General features: G+C 41.5%; 1 protein-coding gene and 1 non-coding gene across 3 annotated transcripts in view; both read left to right on the forward strand.

Annotated features, from left to right (window-relative positions):
* Window positions 1-21,618, forward strand: part of PREX2 (phosphatidylinositol-3,4,5-trisphosphate dependent Rac exchange factor 2) — a 212,528-nt gene that overhangs the window by 33,481 nt on the left and 157,429 nt on the right. For both annotated transcript variants that reach the window (XM_038766581.1, XM_038766580.1), the window contains exons 2-5: window positions 16,126-16,197; window positions 16,291-16,413; window positions 19,511-19,615; window positions 21,240-21,341. In XM_038766581.1, coding sequence (XP_038622509.1) covers window positions 16,126-16,197; window positions 16,291-16,413; window positions 19,511-19,615; window positions 21,240-21,341 — 402 coding nt within the window. The remainder of the gene's footprint in view (window positions 1-16,125; window positions 16,198-16,290; window positions 16,414-19,510; window positions 19,616-21,239; window positions 21,342-21,618) is intronic.
* LOC119945607 lies at window positions 10,355-10,492 on the forward strand. The gene has a single exon (XR_005456269.1). It is a non-coding gene; the product is annotated as a small nucleolar RNA SNORA7 (small nucleolar RNA).

The raw sequence follows: 21,618 nt of genomic DNA on the forward strand, positions 1-21,618 counted from the left end.
CTCTATTTTACTTGTACATATTTACTATTCTATTTACTTTGTTAATGATGTGCATCTAGCTTTATTTCTATTTATTCTGATGACACCTGTCCACATGCTTTGTTTTGTTGTCTGTCTCCCCCTTCTAGACTGTGAGCCCGTTGTTGGGTAGGGACCGTCTCTATATGTTGCCAACTTGTACTTCCCAAGTGCTTAGTACGGTGCTCTGCACACAGGAAGCGTTCAATAAATACGATTGACTGAATGAATGAATGAATCTGTATAAATGTTGGGCCTTTAGATTCAAGGTGGGAGGGCGTCAAGTCTGGGCCACCCTGAAACTTATTGGAACTTGTCCTGGGGTTTTCAGTAGAGACCTTCTTCACTGCCCAATTTGTACTTCCCAAGCACGTAGTACAGTGCTCTGCACATAATAAGCGCTCAATAAATACGATTGATGATTGATGATGATGATGGTTGGTGGTTGGCTGGATCTGGAGAAATGTCTCAGAGAAATGCCTCAGAGAGGGCAGTTTCACTCATTGTGGGAACCTCCCAGACTGGGTTTCAAGTATGTGTTCCATTGGTTGGCTCAGAAGGACATTTATTTATTTATTTATTTATTTATTTATTATGTATTTATTTATCTATTTATCTATCTATCTATCTAACTATTTATTTATTTATCTTTTTATTTATTTATTTATTTATCTATCTATCTATCTATCTAATTATTTATTTATCTATCTATCTATCTATCTATTTATTTATTTATATTTATTTATTTATTTATTTATTACTCTATTTTACTTGTACATATCTATTCTATTTATTTTATTTTGTTAGTCTGTTTGGTTTTGTTCTCTGTCTCCCCCTTTTAGACTGTGAGCCCACTGTTGGGTAGGGACTGTCTCTATATGTTGCCAACTTATACTTCCCAAGCGCTTAGTACAGTGCTCTGCACACAGTAAACGCTCAATAAATGCGATTGATGGATTGATTGACATAATCTAGGTCTTTGTTCAGCATCCCTAAGCCCCTGGTTTGTCTTTAGGATATTAGCTGAGTTATCGTGGTCCTGGGCAGCAGGTGTTGTGGTGTCTCACCCCGCTCAGAACTGTGAATTGGCAGTATTTTAACGGGCAGAACTCTCATTATCATTATTATTATTATTGTTCAGTGTTTACTATGTGTCAAGCACTGTTCTAAGCACAGGGGAAGACACAAGTTAATCAGGTTGGACACGGTCCCTGTCCTACAGGAATCTTAATCCTTGGTTTATTTATCGAGTTGTCCCCTTCGAGAATTGGGATTAATGCTAGATTGCCTGATAAAGGTATTGTGTGAGCTGATGATTGTAAAGTCCTTAAAGACATATCTAACATTGTTTATCGTTTGATAGACCAGGATGGCCAAAATTTGAAGTAAAAGCTTCTCCTGTTTGTATGAGTGGAGATGAGTTTATCCTATAGAAAAATGCTGAAGAATTTATGTAGGCTTTTACCTTTTAGGGCAAATATTTTTCAGGAATGACATACGAGGCTTTCTACCGAGATATATTGAACAAGTTATTGCAAAGATGTCTGTCTGGTTGTCCTCATGTTCTGGTGAAAAATCCAGTGGCCCTGGAAGACAACCTGGTAGAAACATTAATTCTATTTTATAATTTCTCATGAGGCCTGCCTGAAAATCCTTCTCTTAAAAATCATTTTAGAATGCCTACATTTGGTAAAAGAGAGTGTTTAAAATATCTTTTTACTTGAGGACATTACATAGATTCTATATCAAGTTAGATTCCAAATAATGGGTTTTTAAGCCGTTTTTCCCATGGTTCAGATTTCTTTAATGATCCTGCTTTGTGATAAGCAGTTTTATTGGTTAGTTTCCATTTTATGTTTTCACACCATGGTCTGGATTCAAGGATTAGAGCATGATATAAATTTGGGGTTTTGATGTTAACTTTTGGCATTTCAAATTTGTTTGGGTTGTGGCATTTGCGAGCCAAAGTAAACTTGCAAGGCAGCTATAAGTAGGCTATCATGTAGTAATAAGCAGTTTGGGGTTTTGGATGAAGCCAACTTTGATAAATAGGTTTTTAGAATTGTATTTTTCCATGGTGGCTGAAAGGAAACAGGGCAATTTTCTTATAAGTCTGTTTTTAATCCCCTGTGAATGTACTGTATCATGACTTAAGAATGAAGCACACTTAATGGATGCATTTTTGCAGATAAAAATGTACAAGGTCATTTATGTGCCCACCTACCATTGAAAGTCCCAGAAGAACAAGGGATTGGAAATGTAGACGTAGAATCGTGACCATACTTAAACTGCCTTGTATTTTTAGATGCGCCAAACTCTCCTGTAATGTAGGGGTTACTGAGTAGATACAAGCTCATCAGGTTGGACACAATCCATGTCTCATATAGGGCTCTGTACTAAGCACTGGGGTGGATACAAGCAAATGAAGTTGGACACAGTCCCCGTCCCACATGGGGCTCACCGTCTCAATCCCGCTTTTACAGAGGAGGTAACTGAGGCACAGAGACGTGAAGTGACTTGCCCAAGATCACACGGACGACAAGCGGCAGAGTCGGAATTAGAACTCGTGACCCTCTGATTCCCAGGCCCATGCTCTCTCCACTGTGTCATGCTGCTTCTCTAGAAACCCACCCAAGGATGAATCAGTGGTATTTATTGAGCATTTGCCGAGTCCTGTAGTAAGCTTTTGAGGATGCACATATGGGGATACAGAGACAAAGAATGACAGAGGGCCCAAGACTGGAAAACTCAGAGGCCTGAAGACCCATTTCACTCATAGAACAAGTTCTCTCCCGGTATTAATTAAGTCTCAAGGAAGCAATTTTTGCCCACACGACTCCTATGAAGTACCAAAGGGCAAAGGTTTATCTCTGAAAAATAACACATTGAGAAGTATACTCCTTCATGACTCACTTAAGCTATTATCAAAGTTGGGTTGTTTCTTTACTTTGTTCCTGAATGTGTGTGTGACTAGGTAGAATGAATATATCAAACAAGAAAGGCTTTTGAGATTTAATTCTTGTGCTCAGAACGAAGCAATGTAGAGGTGGAATGCTATTAATAAAAGCATAACTTGTCATTTTTGTTGGAACGGCCTCTGCAGTGGGTTATGTGGTAATCAGCGAAAACCATTTGCCCAGCATGAGAGCCAACTCTTTGAGATGGTCCCCATGCTGCTCTAATCTGATGAGAAAGCCCAGAAATAGAAGAGGACAGAATCTAACAGCACATTTATAAGCGTGCCTGGGTATAAATAATCCACTAAAATGGTATACGGATAATTAGCCCTGCTGTCCATCCAGTGGAGTGAGCACTGCTCTGGGAATCCAGAGACCTCGGTTCTAGGATCGGTTCTGCCTGTAACTACTTGAGGTGGGCAAAGACCTCACGTGCAGAAAGAATAAAGAAAGAAAATAAGAGAAGCAGTGTGGCTTAGTGGAAAGAGCCCAGGCTTGGGAGTCAAAGGATCTGGGTTCTAATCCTGGCTCCGCTGCTTGTCTGCTGTGTGACCATGGGCAAGCCACTTAACTGCTCTGTACCTCAGTCACCTCATGTGTAAAATGGGGATTAAGACTGTGAACCCACATGGGACAACCTGAATACCTTCTATCTACCCCAGCGCTTAGAATAGTGTTGGCACGTAGTACGTACTTAACAAATACCATTATTATCATTATTATTATTACCCTGAAATGTCACATTTCAATCCCCAGCCCAGCCACACCTGGCAGAGATGAGGGACTGCAAGTTTTGCAGCACAAGACACTAACTTTTTCAGTCAATCGGTGACATTTATTGAGTGCATACTATTTGCAGAGCATTCATTCATTCAATCATATTTATAGAGCACTTACTGTGTGCAGAGCACTGTACTAAGCACTGTAATCCCTTTATCCATACAGGTTCTCAAGATTGAAGCCCTTGTGCCTGAGACTGTAAACTCATTGCGGGCAGGGAATCTGTTTATTGTTATTATTGTACTCTCCCAAGCACTTTGTACAGTGCTTTGCACTCAGTAAATGCTCAGTAGATATGATTGAATGAATGAGACATCGTCACCATCATACAGATGGTTAGTCTTTCCTCGGATGCTTGTTAGGGTCCATTTTTTTCACTCGGACTGGGTTGCAGTTAATAAAGATATTGGCAAATGAGATTGTATAGCCAGAATATTGGGCGAATAGACTTTTAATTAATTAATTAATTACTATTATGGTATTTGTTAAGCGCTTCCTATATGCCAAGCACTGTACTAAGCACTGGGGTGAATACAAGCAAATCAGGCTGGACCAGTCCCTTGTCTAATGTGGGGCTCACAGTCTCAATTCCCATTTTAAAGATGAGGTAACTGAAACACAGAGAAGTGAAGAGACTTGGCCAGGGTCACACAGCAGACAAGTGGCGGAGCTGGGATTAAAATCCATGACCTTCTGATTCCCGGGCCCATTCTCTATCCATTAGGCCATGCTGCTTCTCTCTTTTGGCCTTGCTGTTTTTGGGGACATCCCTAATTGGCACTCCATGGCCTGTGGTACCCAGGAGGCAAAAATGCTGTGTGCTTTCCTTGAGGAGGGTAGAGAATATGTTTCTCCTCTTTTCCCCTCTCTCCCTACCAATGCCCAATCTAAGTTCACTGGGAATCTCTCCACAGACTTTCAGATCTGTATAGATGGGGAGAGGTGGGCTTAATGTTTTTAAGTGCTGGTATGTTGAGTATTTTCCACTTGCAGATGGTCTAGTAGAAAGAGCATGGTCCTGGGAGTCAGAGAACCTGGGTTCTAATTCCAGTTCTGTCACTTGTCTGCTGTGTGACCTCGGTCAAGTCACTTAATTTCTCTGGGCCTCTGTTTCCTCATCTGTAAAATAGAGATTAAATGCCCGTCCTCCCTATACTAAGACTGTTAGCCCCATGTGGAATAGGGACTGTGTATGATCTGATTACCTTGTATTGGCCCCAGCTCTTAGCACAGTGCTTGGCACATAGTAAATACTTAACAAATACCAATATTATTAGTATTATTATTCAATTTATTCAGCCCATTCAATGCTGATTGGTAGATTGAGTGCTGATTCTGAGAAGGCATAACCTATTATTCCTTGAAATCCCTGAGAGTTTTGTGAAAGTGGAAGCTTAATTTGAAAGTGTTTCTCTGAAAAAATCATCAGAGATTTCTAAGATTTCTCATTAATTTGCTTTAGTGGGGATGAGAGGGAGGGCTGAATTCCCAGAGGATTTCTGAGCTATAGACATATGAGGCTTCATAAATGTTGGGATTCTTCAATTGTTAGACAAATGTCAGGGTAGTTGGAGGAAAGGTGGTAGGAGAAGCAAGGAGTTATTGGATTTCTGTGGAGAAAAAGGTCAGGAGGTTTTCATGGTGGTCTCATCACTGGGCAGTCTATTGTAGCTAATCAAGACTGGGATTGGAGCCATTAAAAATTGAATCTGCTATTTAGAAATCAAATCTGCTTTAGTTTTCATCTCCACCTCCTCATGAGACACCCCTCCACACACATACTTACTCTGTGTGTGTGTGTGTGTGATATATAAATATTTTAAAAGTGATCTTTTTAATACACCAGATTGGAAAGTTGTGTTCTTCCTCATGTTCGAAGCTCATTGTGAGCAGGGAATGTGTCTACCAACTCTGTTATATTGTACTTTCCTGAGCACTTAGTTCGATGGAGTAAGCCCTCAATGAATACAATTGATTGATTGATTGATCTGAAACAGACAAGCAAGGCAGGCTGTGTGGAAATGGAGGAATCCTCTCAGATTTCTCAGGGGAACTTTTAATTCCACTGGGCCAGAGTTACGGAGTAGCATTCCCTCAATCAACATTTTCCCTGCTAATGATGACGAAGCAAGTGTCACTGCTGGCTTTTAGGGACAGTCATTTCTCATAAGGATCAAATGAACCCCCTCTGAAATTCACAATAAGTTGTTTGCCTTGTTTGCTGTCGAACAAAATGGTTATTCAGCATCTGCCTTATGCAGGGAGCTATAGCCAGTCATGGAAACATTCAGTTTAGGTGGAAAATTGCAAGGCCTGTAAGGGCGCATTAACTTGTCAGGTCAGGGCCTGAGTGCGAAGTAGTATAAGGTTAATGTCTAGGGATTCTAGATTACGGATTCTCATTTGTCACATCTTATGGCCTGGCTGCTAGGTTATCTTTGCACGTCTTTCTTGGGAGGAAGAGGGCATTGACACAGTTTTTAACTGTGCTCCCTATTTTTAACACTCATGTCCTCCTTTTCACCAGCTCTCAATAATAGTACTTGTACTTCCCAAGCGCTTAGTACAGTGCTCTGCACACAGTAAGCGCTCAATAAATATGATTTATTGATTGATTGATTTGTTAAGCGCTTACTGTGTGCCAAGTGCTGTTCTAAGCGCTGGGGTAGATACAAGATAATTAGATTGTCCCACATGGGACAGTCTTCACCCCCATTTTACAGCTGAGGAAACTGAGGCACAGGTAAGTTAAGTGACTTGCCCGAAGTCACACAGCTGACAAGTGGTGGAGCCAGGATTAGAACTCACGACCTCTGACTCCCAACCCCGTGCTCTTTCCATTAGGCCACACTGCCTCTCAACTGTAAATAGTTTGATACATTAATCAGGGATTTCGTCCCACCTGCCTTGATTTGTCAAAGCGACACAGAAGGGAGTGGGAGAAGAGGAAAGGAGGACTTATCAGGAAAGGCCTCTTGGAGGAAATGGGTCTTCAAACAAGGCTTTGAAGGAGGGGAGGAGGGGTCTCTGCCACTCATCCTCATCCCCAATCCCCAACCCAGAAATACCTGTCTTAGACTGTAAGCTCATTATGGGGTAATTCTGTTGTATTGTTCTCTCCCAATGCTTAGTACAGTGCTCTGCACATAGTAAGCGCTCGATAAATACCATTGTTTGGTTAATTGATTGAGGGCCCATTTAGCAGTAGAATGGTCAAAACCTATTTTCCTGACTTGTCAGGGAGGATGTTAAAGGGGACTGACTGGCTCAGGAACCTTATTGAAGTCTAGGTGGATTATATCTCGCACTTCTCTTCTGCCAGGGATGTTTGATAACGAGATCACAGATGGAAATTAACTGTTCGAGCATGCATTGCCTAGTAGAGCCCAATCCACAAACTCTACTTTTTTAGCACCAGTTTACTTACTGTGCCCTGACCCCGTGTATCTCTCTGCCAATCCCCATCCCATGTCCTCCCTCTAGTCTGGAACTCTCTCCCCTTCCATTTATGCCAGACTTCTTCACTCTGCACCTTCAAAGCGTTATTAAGGTTACATTAATTAATTAATGGTGGAATTTGTTAAGCGCTTACTGGGTGCTAGGCACTGGGATGGATACAAGCAGATCGAGTTGGACACTGTTCCTGTCCCACGTGGGGCTCACAGTCTCAATCTCATTTTATAGATGAGGTAACCAAAACCCAGAGAATCAATCAATCAATCAATCAATCAATCAATCGTATTTATTGAGTGCTTACTATGTGCAGAGCACTGTACTAAGCGCTTGGGAAGTACAAATTGGCAACATATAGAGACAGTCCCTACCCAACAGTGGGCTCACAGTCTAAAAGGAGGAGACAGAGAACAAAACCAAACATACTAACAAAATAAAATAAATAGGATAGATATGTACAAGTAAAATAAATAAATAAATAGAGTAATAAATATGTACAAATATATATACATATATACAGAGAAGCGACGTGACTTGCCCAAGGTCACGCAGCAGACAAGTTTACTTTTCCAAGAGGCATTTCCCAATTAAGCCCTCTTTTCCTCTGCTTGCTCTCCCTTCTGTGTCGCCTATGCACTTGGATCTGTGCTAAGTGAACATTTGATACTCACTCCATCCCCAACCCCACAGCATTTGTGGACATATCTTTAAATTATATATTAAAAATTTCTTATTTATATTAATGTGCGTCTTCCTGGTTAAACTGTAAACTTGTTAATGGGGCAGGGAATGTATCCAGTAATTCTGTTATAGTGAACTCTTCCGAACACTTAGTACAGTGTTTGGCACATAGTAAGTGCTCAATGAATTCCACTGATGGATTAAATACTCTTCCCAAATGATAGGTGGAAGGAAACTAAAGCTAAGAATGAGAAGATTTCTGCCGTAACCTGCTGTGTGACCTTTCACAACTCATTTAAACTCTCAGGGCCTCAGGCTTCTCCTCTGTAAAATGGGGATTCATCCTCACAGGGATGTTGTGAGGAAAAAATGAGAGAACTGATATGAAAAACCTTTGGAAAATTAAAAGCATAATACAAAAAACAAGGCAGTATTATTATGTTTCCACAGTCATCTAGGTGGCTGTAAATTGATGGATAATTTGGTAGTAAATTGATTGTTGGATAGTTTGTTCCCATATCTTTTCAGCTGTTGGTGGTCCACAAGTTCTTGGTTGACACTATCATGTGGATGTACTGCTTAATTTAGCAAATAGTTGCTGACAGGGGAAGAAGTAATGTACATCCAGCTCTCCTGTAAAGCAGGGGTTGTGTTTTTGCAGAACTCAAGAACTCCCCCAAGGCTGCTATTATTATTACTATTATTAATAATACTAATAATGATGATGATAATTGCGGTATTTGTTAAGCGTTTACTATGTGCCTGGCACTGTTCTAAGTACCGGGATGGATACAAGCAAATATGGGTTGGACACAGTCCCTGTCCCACATGAAGCTCACAGTGTTTATCCCCACTTTACAGATGAGGTAACTGAGGCCCAGAGAAGTGAAGTGACTTGACCGAGGTCTCACAGCAGACAGGTGGCAGAGGCAGGATTAGATCCCAGGTCCTTCCGACTCTCAGGCCTGGGCTCCAGCCACGAGTTCACTTTACTTCTCTCGTGAACACGGACTCGGTGTGTATAATTTTTGGCAGCGCATGAGCAGCAGGATCAGTTTGCTGGCAGAAGTAGGGCCTGCTCTGTTACAGCGGAATGAGGTTCACAACTTTATTGGGAAGGTGAATTTGGAAAAATATCACCATGGCTTTTCTCTCAGCAGATGATATTTCGCCCCAGCTGAACAGAGGTTGCAGCAGTTCCACTCTGGCCGTCAAAATGATCTTTACCAGATTTGCCAAAATGACAAACAATGTTTCCACAGGGTGTGGGTTGAAATGCCCAATGTTGACTTTTTGAAAGCAATTCCAATCCTTCTTTCTTTTTTTGATACCTCCCAATAAACCTGCAACAATTTACCAAATTATTTTAAATCTTCCGTTATTGTTTTTTCTGACCAGCTAAACAAGGTTATCCAAGGGCCTGGCTTACTACTGGCCGCAAGCTGGACTCCTGAGTGGTTCAGATGTCAGTGTCATTGTTAGCCCATTTTGGGGGAAATGAGCTCAGTAATAGATTTTTTTTTTTTCCTGGATCCTGAATGAAGACTTCATCGTTTATCTTTTGGCATTCTCAGTGAGATAATTTGATACCATATTTGTGCATTTCTCTAGAATTTGTCACAAGTCAGTTTTTTTTATTTCATTTTTTGAATATTTAAGCATTGCTGGTGTCAAAATGAATGCTGTTCTCTATTATTTGATATAAGCGTTGATCACGTTGACCCAACTTTTTGAAGAGAACATTCCGATTTGGCCTAAGTTTGACCTATCGTCCAATTCTAATTTAGCAAGCATTATATGGTGAGGTAGGCTTTAATATTTTTGGATCCACCGACCCTTAGTGTACCTCCTAGCTCATTCCAAGCACCCTAAAATCATTATGTACGTGAGGCTAACAGACTGTTGGAAGATTTTTTGATTCCTGATCCATCAGTAGTATTTATCAAGTGCCTCATGGGTACAGATCACTGTCCTTGGGGAGTCTGGTATTTATTGAGCTCTTACTGTATGCAGAACACTGTACTAAGCGCATAGGAGAGTACAAAATAATTTACCAATATAACCTTGTTTTTCAACCATACTGCTACCCTGATGGTTTCCCAGAATGCAAGCATAAGAGCAATGGAAGAAAAAGAGTTACCACAGCCCTGATGAATCAGCGTGACCAAGTGGATAGATCACAGGCCCAGGAGTCAAGAAGAACCTGGGTTCTAATCCCAGCTCAGCCAATTGCTTGCTGTGTGACCACGGGCAAGACATTGAACTTCTCTGTGCCTGTTTTCCTCAACTGTAAAATGGGAATTCCCGTCCGCCCTCGTACTTACACTTGTGAGTCCCATGCAGAATAGGGACTGTGTCCGACCTAATGAATGTGTACCTACCCCAGTGCTTTGAACAGTGCATGATGCACAATGAGTGCTTAACAAATGTCGTTAAAATATTAAATCCATCGTATTTATTGAGCACCCTTCTCATGGTTGCACCTGGAGAGTTTCCAGTACTCTACAAGTCTCGGCTACGGGAGGGAGAGTCAAGCAGAGACATACCCATTCCATTCCTAGCTTGGCAGGTGGGTAGCGAGTGGAAGGCAATCTGCTTCAAGTCAAAACTCACCTGTGCTGGGCAGCAGCGGTGTGGGAGAGAGTCGTAGGTGGAGACTCACATTTACTGTGCAGAGGGTGCCAATGGTAAACCGCTTCCGTATTTTTACCAAGAAAAGTCTATGGATCCACTACCAGAACGATTGCAGATGGAGAGCGGGGCGTTGTGGGAGAGATGTGTCCGTGGGGTTGCTATGGGTCGGAAAAGATATGACGGCATGAGACAAGACAAGATTTATTGAGCGCTTATGGCGTGCAGAACACTTGTTAGAAGCACTTGGGAGAGTACAATATAACAGAGTTGGTAGACCTGTTCCCTGCCCACAGTGAGCCTACAGTTCAGACGGGGAGATAGACATTAATATAAGTAAAGAAGCAGCGTGGCTCAGTGGAAAGAGCACGGGCTGGGGAGCCAGAGGTCATGGGTTCAAATCCCAGCTCTGCCACTTGTCAGGTGTGTGACCTTGGGCAAATCACTTAACTTCTCTAGGCCTCAGTTCCCTCATCTGCAAAATGGGGGTGAAGACTGTGAGCCCCATGTGGGACAACCTGCTTACCTTGTATCTACCCCAGCGCTTAGAACAGTGCTTGGCACATAGTAAGAGCTTAACAAATACCAACATTATTATTATTATTTTTATTATTAAAGAAATTACAGGTATGCACATAAATGCTATGGGTCTGAGGAGCAAATCAGGGAGATGCAGAAGGGAGTGGGAGACGAGGAAAAGAGGGCTTAGGGGCAAGGGGGACAAGGAGATTGAATGCTTTAAAGTCAATGGTAAGGAGTTTCTGTTTGATTTGGAGAAGGGTGGACAACCACTGGAGATTCTCGAGGAGTGGGGAGACATAAACTGAATATTTTCGTAGAAAAATGATCCAGGCAGCAGAGTGGGCTGGAGTGGGGAGAGACAGGAGGCAGGGAGGTCAGCAAGAAGGCTGGATCAAGGCAGGATAGGATAAACTCTTGGATTAACATGATAGCAGTTTCAGTGGATAGGAAAGGGCAGATTTTAGCGATGTCGTGAAGGCTGAACTGACAGGATTTAATGATAGATTAATCAATTCTCTGTCGTATTGAGTGCTAACTGTGTGCAGAGCACTGTGCTAAGTGCCTGGGAGACCACGATATAATAAGAGTTGGTAGACACATCCCCTACCCAGAACGAGCTTACAGTCTAGAGGGGAAGACACACATTAATATAAATAAACTACGGATATGTATGTAGGTGCTGCGGAGCAAGTTGGAAAGCATGCCAAAGTGTGCAGTCTCACAAGAAAAATATCCTTTTGTAGAACCTCAATCTAATGCATTTACGGCAGAATTGGGAAGCAGCGTGGCCTAGTGGAAAGAGCACGGGCTTGGGAGGCAGAGGACCTGGGTTGTAAACCTGGCTCTGCCACTTGCCTGCTGTGTGACATTGGGCAAGTCACTTAACTTCTCTGGGCCTCATTTTTCTCAACCGCAAAATGGGGATTCAATACCCATTCTCCCTCCTACTTAGACTGTAAGCCCTACATGGGACAGGGACTGTGTCGGACCTGATTAAATTGTATGTACCCCAGTGCTCAGAACAGTCGTTGACACATAATAAGTGCCTATCAAATGTCATGAAAAGATAACTACTTCCAAAAGTGCTTTAGGCATTATGCTATTGGATCTAACTTATCCAGAATAAGCCCTTCCTTAAGATGCCCAGTGAGTGATGTGGTCTAATGAAATCCTTGTACATCTTCTTGGGAATAAAACACAGCTATGTGAAACATATTGACCATATTTTAATAATTTGAAACTAACGTGATCACGTATTAAATCTCAAGGGTCACTAGGGCATTTCTAAAATGATAAAAGTGGAGAAAGGGTAGTACCAACTCCTGGTAAAAGAAATGGTTTCAGTAAAAATTGATTTTGGTTGCCTGTATGGACAGATTCATACTATTTTTTAATGTTACCGTGGTGAATTAGAGTTTTTTTAATTCCCTACATCAGAGGAAGTAGTTAAATAATGAAATTTTCAAAGCACATTTCCTTTAATTTTTATAAGGTCTGACTCGTATGGAAAAATGACTAATACGGAATTTTGAATAGGGCAGCTTACGTATAGTGAAAATCCTTATTGAGAGATTTTAGGAAAAACCACTAATTGTACAAGACAACAGGTAATGATCAGATATTTCATCAGGAAGGTATTTCCATCCAGAATTTAAGAACAGATATTTTGAAGGGATGCCTCATTTTCTGTGGCTTTTTCAGAAACACCAGTCAAAGTGTGAGCATGTTAAATTCATCAGAAACGGGGAAGATGTTCTGGACATTTTACAGGGAGTCTGGCCTAGTGGAAAAAGCCCAGGGCAGAGACTGAGGAGACCGGGGTTCTGCCACTTGGCTGTAGCGGGGATCTTGGATAATCAATCAATCAATCAATCGTATTTATTGAGCGCTTACGGTGTGCAGAGCACTGTACTAAGCGCTAAGGATAATGATTATGGTATTTGTTAAGTGCTTACTATGTGCCAGGCACTGGGGTGGATTCAAGCAAATTGGGTTGGCCACAGTCCCTGTCTCATGTGGGGCTCATAATCTCAGTCCCCATTTTACAGATGAGTTAAGTGAGGCCCAGAGAAGTAAAGTGACTCGCCCAAGATCACACAGCAGACAAGAGGCGGATTTGGGATTAGAACCCATGACCTTCTGATTCCCAACCTTGTGCTGTATCCACTATGCATATATCCAAAGGTATTTATTCATTGAGCACCTAATATGCTCAATGTTTGTACATATTTATCACTCTATTTTACTTGTACATATCTATTCTATTTATTTTATTTTGTTAGTATGTTTGGTTTTGTTCTCTGTCTCCCCCTTTTAGACTGTGAGCCCACTGTTGGGTAGGGACTGTCTCTATATGTTGCCAATTTGTACTTCCCAAGCGCTTGGTACAGTGCTCTGCACATAGTAAGCGCTCAATAAATGCGATTGATGATGATGATGAAGCAGCACAGTATAGTGTATGGGGCTTGACCTTTTCCAAGTGCTTAGTACAGTGCTTTGCACACAGCAAGCCCTCAACAGTGCCTGGCACGTACTGATTGCTTGATGCATTCAATCGTATTTATTGAGCGCTTACTGGGTGCCGAGCACTGTACTAAGCAATTAATAAATACCATAAAAAAATTGATGATCGATATTTAGCACTTACCGTGTGCACAGCACTGTACAGAGCACTTGGGTAAGTACGCAACAGCAGAATGATGACAAAGAGCAAGGCTTGGGACAGGGTACGGTTAGTGAAGAGAAATGGGAGCTGAGGACAAAGGTATTTGTAGGACTGTATAGGCTCCCTCAGATCAAAGGGAGCCCTGCTTTAATTCTGACATGACACAGAACAGAGAAGGGATATAAGTTCTGGGGTGGGGGTGGAGAGGGGTAAAAGATAGAGAACCACATTTGGAGCTAGCTTACTCTCTAAAGTTAGCAGATATCCGATACAATCAATCGGTACTATTTATTGAACCCCCGCTTTATAGAAAGTGCTGTAGTGAGCACTTCAGAGACTACAGTAGAATCAGTCGATACTATTTTGGTCACACTACACGTTCTGTTATTCTCCGTTCTCCATTCAGGGTTGTAAAAATTGATAACCTCTGGGGAAAACATATGGTTCATCAAAAAATGTTAACACATTCCATGTTGCCTTGTTAAAAAAAAAAAGTTGAACGGAATGGTTTCATATTACCTATGATACCTACTGGAATGATATGCAATGCAATTAAGTAGAAGTACTGTTTTCCTGATATATTTTAATGCTGCCCTTATCTTCTTTTGGTGTCTTTAGAGTATTAGATTATTATGGTGATTTATTTCCTGGTCTCAAACCGTTTTCTAAACTAGAGTAATGGGGAAGAGTTTTAAATATATCTAGAAAAAGTTAACAATTTTCTCAAGGGGCTTTGGGGCTGATTTATAACATAAACTTGGCAGATGTCACCCCTATCCTTGCTACTCATGGAATCATCAATCGTATTTATTGAGCGCTTACTGTGTGCAGAGCACTGTACTAAGCGCTTAGAGCACTGAATGAGTTTGTAGGAGTATTTGCAAAGGACAAATAGACACAAAATAAGCAATTCAAATGGCAGTGGTTTTCCTTTGTGTGTCTCTCTTTTTTTAGAAGTTTGCATCACTAGAGCATGCAGAAGTATTTACATCCTTTAATATGGCCTTGAAACTTGGTGATTATGAAAACCATGATATTTGTCACATTTGGTGGTTGTTGTTGTAGTGATTAAAGAATATGCTATGGTATGGGTAGTCAGTGTATCAAGGCTTTAGGCTCCCACCTCTGCCAGTATCTTTGGTAAACAATGAAGTGTATTGATAGGATTTTGATGAACATTTTCCCCTGAAAGATAAGGTGTAGTACTCTTTAGCAACACCATTAGTTTTCATTGGAAATTGGCATGTGTCCTTGAATTAATGTAAACTGTTGAGTGCAAAGGTTTCAGTAATGCTCTTTTAGTAGGTTATTTTGGCAGTTTCATGATGGATTTTAGTGTTCCCTTTAGGTTTTCGCTCCCCTAAAAGGGATATCAATCAATCCGTCAGTGGTATTTACTGAGAGCTTACTATGGCGTAATGGATAAAGCACAGGCCTGGGTGTCAGAATGTCAGGGGTTCTAATCCCAGCTCTGCCACTTGTCTGCTGTGTGACCTTGGGCAAGTCACTTCACGTCTCTGTGCCTCAGTTACCTCATCTGTAAAATGAGGATTGAGACTGTAAACCCCATGGGGGTCAGGGACTGAGTCCAACCCAATTTGCTTGTGTCTACCCCGGAGTTTAGTAAGGTGCCTGGCACATAGTAGCCACTTAAAAAATACCACAATTGAGTGAAACAGTGCTAAATGAAGTGTAAATCTCCCATGGGAAATAAATGTAAAGTGCATTGATGCATTCCCAAGATCAGGAAATTGGCCAAAACAATATAAATATTTTAAATTGTGATAAAATCTGTAAACAAAGATACTGATCAAATAATGTATGTACTACTGGTAAAAAGACTTTGAATTACATTTTTATGTGGACATGTGTAAGCACTAATTTTCACTTTTTATGCAGCAAAAAGGTACCTTGTGCTAACACACTAGAGATCTGTCATTTTCTAATGCTAAATTACAATGGGGCAATACTAACTTTATTGAAGTAAATCCAAACACACCGTAGTTTAAGAGGGAGGGAAAGGAGGTGATTAAGCCATGGTAAACTTCATAGCATCATTTTGATGGGACATAATGCTGACGAAAATGCCTGCATTAAAATTCAGCCACTTAAAACAAAGAGCTTTCAAGTGGGGATCCCTGGACTCCTAAGATGATCTGAAATTAGAATTTGAAAAGATTTCAAAAGTCCCAAAATGGTAACATTCTCTCTTTACAGAAAACCTATTTAAAATCCTGGTGTGTCCTTACTATATTACATCTCTAGCTGTAAGCTTGTTGTGGACAGGAAAGGTGTTTGGATATTGTTGTATTGTTCCCCCCAAGCACTTAGCACCGTGCTCTGCACACAGTAAGTGCTCAATAAATGCGATTGAATGAATGAATGAGTGAACATATTACTCCTTCTTGTTTCCTTTAGGCATTCTTACACCGGATGATTCAGTGTGCAGCCTCAAAAGTTGACAAAAATGTCACAGAGGAAACCGTGAAGGTGTGTTGCTATTCTGTTAAAAGCATTTTTTTAAAAATTTCCTAATGGCTCTGCTGTTCTTTTCCTCATTGATTTTTTTGTCGGCTTTCGCAGATGCTGTTCTCCAACATCGAAGACATTCTTGCAGTGCACAAGGAATTCCTCACCATTGTGGAGGAGTGTCTGCATCCAGAGCCTGAAGCTCAACAAGAAGTGGGAACCTGCTTTCTGCACTTTGTAGGTTACCTCTTCATATTCCTTGGGGCTGATTTCACTTCAAACCCGGGCTGGTGTTGGGGAGGACCCTGTTTGCAAAAGTAGCATTTCTTAGAGGTTAGAGCGTGGGCTTGGGAGTCAGTAGGACCTGGGTTCGAATTCATTCAGTTGTATTTGTTGAGCGCTTACTGTGTGCAGAGCACTGTACTAAGTGCTTGGGAAGTACAAGTCGGCAACCTATAGAGACGGTCCCTACCCAACAACAGGCTCACAGACTAGAAGGGGGAGACAGACAACAAAACAAAACAGGTAGACAGGTGTCAAAACCGTCAGAATAAATAGAATTATAGCTGTATGCACATCATTCACAAAGTAAATAGGAAATATGTACAGGTAAAGTAAATAGAGTAATAAATCTAATCTTGGCTCTGCCACATTTCTGCTGTGTGACTTTGGGTAAGTCACTTCACTTCTGGACCTCAGTATCCTCCTCTGTAAAATGGGGATTAAGCTCTGTGTGTACCAGGGACTGTGTCTAACCTGATTAATTTGTATCAGTGCTTTAGAACAGTGCTTGGCACATAGTAAGCTCTTTAATAAGGACTATAATTATTACTATTATTACTGTTTTTCTCCATCCTATTTACCCCTGGCTTTTCCTTTGGAGTTCTAGTTCCTGGAATGACGGCGGGTGTACAGTCAGCCGTGAATCCCAAACCTGACGGTGATCGCTCATTTTCCCTCAAGACCCCTGGACATGAACGCCAGTTGCCAGGAAAGAGGAAGTTGCGGCAGTCTATCCAGTCAGTCAGCTGAAGAACAAACAGGCTTTTAGTTTTTTTTCAACATGTTAGTGTTTAGCATCCTGTGTAGCTTTGAACGCTAATGAATATTCAAGCTGTTCACTGTGAATGGACTTTTGAGTTTCCTTCAAACATAAAGGACTTCTCTTCTCAAGGAGATGTCCTCTCCCTGCCGGAGTCATTCCTCAGGGGACCCTCTGATAAACTAGCACGTTGGGAAGCTCTAACTAATGACAGGTGTGCAAACTCAGGTGCTCTGTGGTCCCCCTTTTAGGAATTTTTTGAAGGAAGAAATAATTACCCTGCAGATCAACACTACCGAATAGCACAGGGGAAGCTCTTAGGTACGGGAGATTTAAAACAGCAAAGGGAAACTGATGTTTATGCAGTCCACCATCTAAGGTGAGAAAAATGTTTAGACCAGCACAGGGAGAATTTTAACCTTCATAGGCATTCCACTGCTGCTGCTCCTCTGGACTGTAACTGTCTTTCTGCAGCTCAGAGCAAAGAAAAACATCTCGGAAATAGACCAGTGTTGTTCAATGCAGACACACATTTTTTAGAAATTCGCAATTTAGATGTAACAAATCACTCTGTACTGAAACTGTACAAAAAACCATACACTCGAACAATCATTGGCACAGTTAAAACAATTCCACGTAGGCTGGTCAGGCTTTTAAAAACTGAAAAAAAATGTAAAAGGGTAGATATTTTAGGCAGTGAGGCCTGGAAGAATTGAGGATTCAGCATTCCCTGTCCTTTGGCACCACGGAGAATTTCAGTGAAACAGAGAGATGTTTGTGGAGAAATTCTGTTTGGGCTTCTCCCATGATAAGGCAGACAGGGAATGGTGTGATAGTGAAGAGGTGGAGGGGTGGAGATTTGGACTCCTTTCATTTCTTTTTTTCAACTCATTTTGCAGTCGCATGCCTCTAGCTTTCCCAAAATGTTTAAAAAAGGTGGAATTGAAATATCTCAGTCTCTTCTAGCTCTTATTCCTCCGCTTTTAGCATATGAGATGGGCCTTCCCAGGTGCTTCCATTAATCGATCATTCCTCCATCTTTTGAAGGCATGTTGGTTAAGGAGGGGCAACAGCATTACAAAAAGAATGAGGAGTTTTCCGGAATTCTTTGCTTCATGCCTTCCAGCAGGCCTGACTTTACATGCTCTTCAAACCGGAGAATTGACCCATTGATTTTTGTTTTTCTTCCGACTTGATCTTTTCCTTTGGCCTTCATCCATGAAAGGGAGCCTCCTTTAGTCATTCTGGCCTCTCAGATGGCTACTAAGCTCTCGGGAGCTTATATGACAGCATAACGGACACGTTCCCTGCCCACAGTGAGTTTATAGTCTGGGGGGGGACAGACTTTAATATAAATGAAGAAATGACAGATATGTACATAAGTGAGTTGTGGTACACACTATCCCTGTCCAAAGGGGCTTGCAATTCCAGGGGAGACAAACATTTAAGTAGATTTAGGGATAGGGTAAATAGACTACTTCAACCTGGAGCAGGGTATCCTCCGTTAAGTTTCACCCCCTCCAGCTTGGGGCCACAGTGGTCTCCGCAGCTGGCGGGGGTAGGGACCCCCACCTCAGAGCCGCCGTGCGGCTTGCGTGATGACACATGGCCGCATCAGACCTCTGGCAAGTATCAGACTAGTTTGGAGAGTTGCAAGGGGTTGATTTTAGCTTCTTCATTCTAGCTCAGGAGCTGGAAAGATAACCTGAACTCTAAAATAGACAGCTGCAATTGACAGACAAACATGTGTTCAAAGGGCCATAATGATGGTGGGGAGAGAGACGATAATTCGACATCAGCAGTAACCTCTAGCAACTTTTCATGGAGTGAGTTCTTCCCTTACGTTCCGGATTATGCAATTTCTAGGTGATATTTGGGCAGGGCTAGAGAGATAATAGCGTTTCCAATAGTGCTGCTTCCAGAAATTCACAATTTTGTAGAATTGAAGATGCAGTTCACAAAATTATAGGATAATTGACTGAGAAGGAACCTGGAGGAATTTACCTAGTTTCTCCTTCTAATGTTAGGTGTAAACCACCCTTAACTACCCATTTTTAATGACTGCCAGTAAGGTGAGTGTATGAGCTCCATTGGAAAGCCAAAGCATGGTCTCATAATGCTCATCAGTTGATTTTTATATATATATATATATATACTGAACCTAAGTACTTTGCCACCTCTGGCCATTTCCTGAATGCCTAGCTTTGGATTCAGAGCCCGACTAGGGTAAATGCAGATGAAAATGTCCAAGTGGAATAACTTATTGTCATTTCTTTTCAATTTTGTTGGCAGAAAGATAAGTTTCGCATCTACGATGAATACTGTAGTAACCATGAGAAGGCACAAAAGCTGCTCCTCGAACTTAACAAGATAAGAACAATAAGGGCTTTTCTTCTGGCAAGTATATTTTGATTGGTCAAGGTCCTCTAGGAGCTTCTGTCAGACCCACTGACTTGCTGAAATAAAGGAAAACAATGTCGATGGGGGTGATCACAATGCAGTGGGTGGGGAATCTTGCACTGGAGGCTTTCAGAAGGGCATGTGTTTAATCAGGCGAAGCCAGGAAGGGTACTCAGGACACAAATCTTTGAAGCATCCCATGGCTACCATCAAATGGACCATCCTATGAGCCACTGGACCAGAGGAACCATCAGTCTGAGCTGGTAATGGTGATGGTTTTGGCCTAAGGAATCATGCCGTTGGGAGGGATATATATTGATATCACGAAGGCAGTTATGCCATGCTTCCCCACTTAGAGGAAGAGGCACCACACCCCCTATTCTGTCATTGTTCTCTTTGCCCCCCAACTCGCTAAGGCAGATTTTATTCCAGTTTAAGAGGCTACATGGGGTTGAGACGACAGGAAAAAATCTTGAAAGAAAGGGTGGGCTCCATAGAAAAGTTAAGCTTTGACCTGCCCCTTGAGCCAAAAATAGCAAAGAAAATCATGGAGGAAATTTGGGGTAGTACTGTCAAAAAAAAAAAATTACTGGACAGTGTATACCACTCACAGAAGCACTTAATAACAACCTAAAGCCCAGAGTGTGGCAGTGATTCAGTTAATATTGGTAGCTCAGAAAAATTCACTCAATTCTTTAGGCGATCTGTACAGTCTTCTGTGATGGTAGACGTGGCTAAGAAAGAGTTAAATAGTGTCTTGTTCTAATATGCTCGTTCATCAATGACGCTAAATACATTTGCATTATAGATTCAGTCGTATTAATCTGTTTTCTACAAACATGTCTGAGAACAGTACACGAAGGACATTTCAGAAGTTCTTCCCTTGCAACTTTTTTGAAAGTCCTTGAAGCCACCATTCAGGAAATGCTCTTGGCTTAGGAATGTGTTCCGGAAACACATTCCTAAAAGGAAGCACACACAAAAGAAACTGGTTGGGGAGCGGTGCGGGGAGGGTGTTTTGCTGACTTTCTACAGTGTATGGATTAAAAGTTAGTCAAAAGAAGACTAAAATAATGTACTTGTTAGAAAGTGAAGGTGCGCCGATGATCCCGAGCTCTAAGCATCTGCATAATTTCACTGATGAGACCATGAGAATTATAGAGCAAGTGTGGGGAAAAAAAGGGATTCATTAGTCTTTATGGAGACGAGCAGCAGACAGCTTCTTGTTAAGGCAGATTCAAGATGACACCAAACTAAGCTTTCATACTAGGATGGCGATAAACAAACCGGTATGCGACTGTGAAGTTTGTAAGCTATGAATTATTTCCTCAATCAGATCCCTGCACAGATAGTTACTGAACAAAATAGTTTTTCTTCGTGAGCAGCGCCTTATCTCATGGATTTACTATGCCTGTGGTCTTGAACATCTTTCTTCAGTGAGGGATGGAAGGGGGCACAAGACCCTTGTTTGTTGGCAATTGAATGTGCTCTTTAAGGGGAAATTAAACCACATACCATCATGTGCTTTCATAAGTTTTCCACAGGGAACTTTATGGTATTGGAAAGTTTCATAGCCTTGGGGTTTTCTTGCATAATTAATTCTGTTTATTTTTCCCACTAGAATTGCATGCTGCTCGGGGGACGAAAGAACACAGATGTTCCTCTGGAAGGTTATCTGGTGACACCAATACAGAGGATATGCAAGTATCCTCTTCTTTTGAAGGTACTTGTGGTGTTTTCCCCTTGGAAATATTCCCTTGAGTGTGTGTTTCTTGATGGTGATTGAGTTTATTTGAGGTCCTCTTTAAAGCAGTCCTGTCGTCTGTGGAATGGTGACACTTCGTTGCTGGAAAAGGCTGATATTTCCTCATAAAATTCACAAATGCCAACAAGACATAAATCGTACACACACATGGTGTTTTATCCCACATCCAGAAAACAGTTCAGTATCAATCCACATAAGGAAGAGATTCATCTGAAATTATTAATTTAGATTTGCC

This window comes from Tachyglossus aculeatus, chromosome 25, assembly GCF_015852505.1.
Source record: "Tachyglossus aculeatus isolate mTacAcu1 chromosome 25, mTacAcu1.pri, whole genome shotgun sequence".
Taxonomy (NCBI): Eukaryota; Metazoa; Chordata; class Mammalia; order Monotremata; family Tachyglossidae; genus Tachyglossus; species Tachyglossus aculeatus.